We start from the raw sequence: 6,000 nt of genomic DNA on the forward strand, positions 1-6,000 counted from the left end.
ACACATGGCTAACATTGGCGATACAACACACAGCCAACACACAGTGTAACATACACATGGCTAACATTGACGATACAACACACACAGCCAACCCACACAGAGTAACATACACATGGCCAACACTGACGATACAACACACAGCCAACACACACAGTGTAACATACACATGGCTAACATTGACGATACAACACACACAGTGTAACATACACATGGCTAACATTGACGATACAACACACAGCCAACACACACAGTGTAACATACACATGGCTAACATTGACGATACAACACACAGCCAACCCACACAGTGTAACATACACATGGCTAACACTGACGATACAACACACACTGCCAATCCACACAGTGCAACATACACATGGCTAACATTGACGATACAACACACACAGCCAACACACACAGTGTAACATACACATGGCCAACATTGACGATACAACACACACTGCCAACCCACACAGGGTAACATACACATGGCTAACACTGACGATACAACACACAGCCAACACACACAGTGTAACATACACATGGCCAATATTGACGATACAACACACAGCCAACCCACACAGTGTAACATACACATGGCTAACATTGACGATACAACACACAGCCAACACACACAGTTTAACATACACATGGCCAACATTGACGATACAACACACAGCCAACCCACACAGAGTAACATACACATGGCCAACACTGACGATACAACACACAGCCAACCCACACAGAGTAACATACACATGGCTAACATTGACGATACAACACACACAGAGTAACATACACATGGCTAACACTGACGATACAACACACTGCCAACCCACACAGTGTAACATACACATGGCTAACACTGACGATACAACACACACAGCCAACCCACACAGAGTAACATACACATGGCAAACATTGACGATACAACACACACAGCCAACCCACACAGAGTAACATACACATGGCTAACACTGACGATGCGGCAGACACAGCCAAGCTAAACTATAACACACGTAGCTGACAACAAACAACACGACCGACCAATACATACAACACAACACACATAGCCAACACCCTTAATACAACATACACATTGCTGATTTATACAATATCGCACAACAGCTGACAGCGAGAGGAGGTGGGTGGCAGTGATGGTAAAATTGTGAAATATGGGAGGTTGGAGCTACCACTCAGATGCCTGGGTCAATTGTTGAAATAAACATGAAGCACCAAGCAAACGCACGTACGTACGCATGTTGAACTTCTTTCACACCGTACGTAGCCAACCGTGATAATAGAAAGTGTGCGGGCAAGGACAACAAACTAAACACAGAAAGCAGGTCTAAAGAAATGAGTTTGTCAATCTAGATGATGATTTAAAAGTGCATCGCGCCAGTGGCTTCCTAATATCGGAAGGAAGAGCGTTCCAGACGGCCGCAGAAGCGCGTCTGAAAGCGCCGCGCGATGCTGTGACCGCCGTCTTTGCTCGATGGTCAGCCACAAGCCGCCGCCGCTGGGAGGACGAGCGGAGTTCGCTTGACGGTTTTCCGCTCCTTGACGAGATCGGCAAGGCGTGGTGTTTCATTTGTGGCGAGCACTTGCTTGTGGTGTAGCACGTAATGACTTCTCTTCTCTGTTCCTGGCCGCAGGTGTCACGCAGATGGTGGGTCAGACAGGCATCATCACCAAGAAGGTCACCACCGTCACCAAGACAACCAAAATGGACTCGGGCACCGTGTCCAAGCAGGGAGATATGAGGTTCTAGGGGGCGAACACTTACGACCCCTGAACTCCCGACGCACACACGCACACTCACACGCACCCGTGCATCCCTTCCTCATTCATGCACGCCAGCACTGGTTAAAATGAGCTTGCATCTACAATAATTGAATAGCAGCGTCGGTCCGTGTGTATCTTTGTGCCTCCGTGTTGGTGTTTGATATTTTTCAGATGTCAAAATGTCAAGTCCTCTTGTTTCCAGTGCGCGGTAATTGTTGATAATGATGCGAATACAGTACAGCGGTGGTTATTATTTCATGCATGCGGGTTTTCGACTCGGACAAGTTCTTATATTTTATTTTGTATTTGCTTGTTTTGTTCCGTTTTTTGTTGGGGTTGTTACGTTATTTTATCGTGCTCTTTTTAAGAAAATATAACATTTCTGGAATTTTAGCGAACGAATAATCGAGTCTTACTAACGGTGCCTTGTTTTCCATGGACGTTACAAAATGCAAGTTCTACAGTAGCTGTCTGGGGGCTTACACTCGAGGTTCGCTTGGCTGTGCTTCTCGTAGGCTTGTGTGCACTTTACGTGAGCGGTGGTCGTCGTGGGCTGACAGGGCCCCTGTGTGCGACAGCAGCGTGCACATGAAAGGCGGACGCAGGACAGGGCCCGACAGGGCGCGGGGATATTTCCGCAGCATTTTCATTCCTTTATCCGTGAGAACAAGATAACATTTCATAGGTTCGCATGGTGCGCCTTGCCTGTGAGACCTAATTTAATATTTTACAAACCTTTAGCGCCCTTGGGAAGAACGCTCATTATGAAATGGCTTCGTTATTCACCAAGTTTTTACTTTTTAAGGTAAGTTTCGTGCCAAACGAACATTGTGGAAGATGCATAGCACTCATAATAAGGTCCAGAAATCAATAATACATTTCTATATATATAATATTCTTGGAACAATGTGTGTTGCTTCAAGAGCTTAAGAAGCGTACATAATGGTACGAAAGCTTTATACTCTTAATACTTGTACAATTTGCAAATAAATACTGACACCCCATTGGGTCACTATTTCCGAATGGGGCTTGGTGTGGCTCATGGCTGTCCTTGAGAAATCAACACTGTGAACGGCATGGGTAGATGTCACGAGCCTGTTTACTCACGCAGGAAAGAGACCTGGTCAAGTTGTTTACAAACTACATTTGTTAACCGCGCGAGTTTGTTGAACAACGTGAGCACGTGCCTCAGTAATTGTACAGTTACAAAATGCCCCATTGGCATCGAGATGATAATGGCTCGGTTTGTAAGTTAACAGCATTTAACATCAAGACAATAACACAAACCTCTGCCGATCATCGTGTACTGCACTCTTGAACCAAAAGATCTTGCCTCAGATATTTTGTTTGTGAGGTGTTGGGATACTCGCCCACGTAGACCGTGTCGAAATGCTGTTTTTGTGAGGAATTATCACAATGTCACGCCCTGTGCCAGTCCTTACTCTTGTTTATCCCTTATTCTACAGAGCATCACATTCCTCATTTGTAAACACGATGCGTGGTCGTGGCCACGAATTCCTGCAGACTCCATACTCTTGGGTTCTATTCGGTGAAGTCACGTAGGTAAAAAATAAAACAACAAAAATCACGACGTTTCGGCCACAACACAAGCAGCCTTCATCAGGTGAAGGGACCAGCCTGTCTCGAAGACTGCGCTGGAGTGACACAGAGCCAAGGTCAGATCGCAACCTTTAAGCTGTCTGAGCTTGGCTCTGTTTCACTCCAGCGCAGTCTTCGAGACAGGCTGGTCCCTTCACCTGATGAAGGCCGCTTGTGTTGTGGCCGAAACGTCGTGATTTTTGTTGTTTTATTCCTGCAGACTGTAGAGTCGTTTCTTCCCTCTTGCAATAGTCAAACGGCATTCACCATCATCGATCCCAGCACCGTCAATGTTAGGCCCCTCCGTGAAGCTCTTTGCTTTACATTCTTTAATGAATAATTGGGAATAATTCATGATGTTGATGATAAACGTTGCCTTGGAGTAATAGTTTGGCAGGATGCATAGATTCCATTCACTTCAACGCAAGGACACAAAAGCCCTGATATACACAAGTCGTCGTTTAGTGATGTAAAAATGTTAAGGAACTGTACAAATTTAGCAACAAAAACAACCCCGTCAGCAATTTGTTCACTTTCGCCTGATAATAATGACATGGACCTTTTCTGTATCGGATAAAATTAAGCTGATGGCTTTTAACTCAGATATAAGCAACAAAAAATATCACGAGTTCGTGTTGCCGCTTCGCTTTCCAGCAACAGTCAGGGTTTCATTACAAGACACCCGCCTGAACATGACGCGCCCTGCACGGATGTTCCGTAGTTGTGGCGTGTGGATGATATATCTTTTTTCTTTATTGTGAAACAAGACGAGCTGTTTAGGCTACAGTTTCCACCCATATCCAGCACGTTTAGGGTGGATCCCCCTCAGCACCCCTCTGGGGCTCCCAAACAACTTTGTGTGATTTCTCTAAGCGCCAATGTTCGATATACGACTGAAGCACGCCTACTGTTGTACGCGATCTCTGTCCATATTTTGTTAAATTCGAGGGTGGCGACGGTTGCTTGGGCCTAAACGAGGACACGCTTTGAATCCTGTATCTCGGTCACAAGATGAGGCCTTGACCAATGAGTGCTGTGGAATTTTCGTCCAAGTGCTGTGGGTTATTATCTGCGTTTTCACATCAAGGGCAAGGAAATCCAAAGTGTAATGGAAATAAAGTACACTGCAAGTATTATGTATGTTATTGGCACCAAGTGCTGATAGCGCATCGTATTATTGTAAGCCAGAATGCTACCGTGGTATCATGGTTATCACACTCGATTTGCAATCGGGGGGCTTTGCCGGTTCGATCTCCTGGCGTGGCAGGTGAAACAATGATGCGAGTCTCTTAAATCCCCCTCGGCTCTGTCCATCGAGCAGTATAAACGAGTGACGCCACAGTCGATGGGCAGGTCACGTGGACAAACAAAGTGTGGGTACGCCCACCTCTTGCAAGACGTCTGGCCAGCATTGGAAGACTAGGCCAAAATACCATCGAGAGGGCCTCTCAACCTTCTTATAGTGGAAGCCCTTCAACCAGCAGTGGTGCGTGAGCCGATAATCGCAGGGCCGCACCTTTACCTGTGTTATTGTATGTTGAGATGTCCATTACAGTACTGCTATTCCGTTTTGTGGTTCACTGCAACGCAGTTTTTTTCTGTAGTTGATATTAGCTGTGCTCCTAGGGCGCCTGTCCTTCGACGCGTTGGCTGTGACACATAGCAAGGGGCTGCAGTTCCATGCTTTTTTATATATATACAAGAGCATCTCATAAGGTACAATGGTGGTGTATTTTTTTGTTCTCCTATGGCTCACAGGGCAGCAGTGGATGTCATTTACTGGAGTAGTATGGTAGTAGTAGTAGAAGTAAAAAAAGACTGGCAAAAAGTCAAAGTTTTCATTGGGCTGGTCAAGTCCTCACGATTCTTGTTTTACCCAAAATGCACTTGCTTTCGATCGTGTTATATTTGTGTTAAACTTACTGGTGTTACTGCAAACTGGCATGTTTTTTACTGTAATACATAACGGTTTTTTATGTTTAAAATTACATTTCTGAAATATTGTGCATTCCTAAAGGTAAGGTACTACTGTATTAATGCTTTAAAAAATCATTTTACAATTTGCAAAATAAAAGCTTGAAATATTTTTTAAGTTGTAAAGCAAAAAACAAATAAACGTTTTCAAAATAACACGATGCTTTCCGAGTGATTTTATACCCTATTTCGAACTGCAGAATTTGGCAACAATAAATGCTTTTTTTGTTATAGTGATGCACAAAACACAAATAAGAAGAACCCGCAATACATTTGTCAATATCACTGCACCATGGGGGGCGGGGATATCCAACGTGTGACATTCTTCTATAAATGTTACTTTACACGCTTGACTGTCACGTTGTTTGCATGGTACAGCCAACACTATTTGGACCGAGCTGCCTCGATTTTTCCCAGAATTTGAGTTTCCCAAAACACAAGGTGTGATGTTTTCGTGATTTGTTCGGTTACTGGAGTTACAATGTAAGATGGGCAGGTCTTCCCAGATGTACTTCCCAGTCAAGCGCCACGGTGGCTAGGAGATGTTAACTACCTCGCATGGTATACAGGAGGTCGTGGGTTTGATCCCGACCCTGACGCCTGCTGTATACAGGTATTTAAAATAAACTAGGAACAGAACTGCGG

General features: G+C 44.7%; 1 protein-coding gene across 4 annotated transcripts in view; it reads left to right on the forward strand.

The window, feature by feature from the left end:
* ITGB4 (integrin subunit beta 4) overlaps positions 1 to 5,511 on the forward strand; it is a 113,456-nt gene extending 107,945 nt beyond the window's left edge. For all 4 annotated transcript variants that reach the window (XM_032967112.2, XM_032967115.2, XM_032967116.2 and 1 more), the window contains one exon: positions 1,653 to 5,511. In XM_032967112.2, coding sequence (XP_032823003.1) covers positions 1,653 to 1,768 — 116 coding nt within the window. In that variant the 3' untranslated portion in view covers positions 1,769 to 5,511. The remainder of the gene's footprint in view (positions 1 to 1,652) is intronic.
* Positions 5,512 to 6,000: the final 489 nt, after the last annotated feature.

The sequence above is a fragment of the Petromyzon marinus genome, chromosome 37, assembly GCF_048934315.1.
Source record: "Petromyzon marinus isolate PM22_M1 ecotype Great Lakes invasive population chromosome 37, UKy_Petmar_22M1.pri1.0, whole genome shotgun sequence".
NCBI classification, from domain to species: domain Eukaryota; kingdom Metazoa; phylum Chordata; class Hyperoartia; order Petromyzontiformes; family Petromyzontidae; genus Petromyzon; species Petromyzon marinus.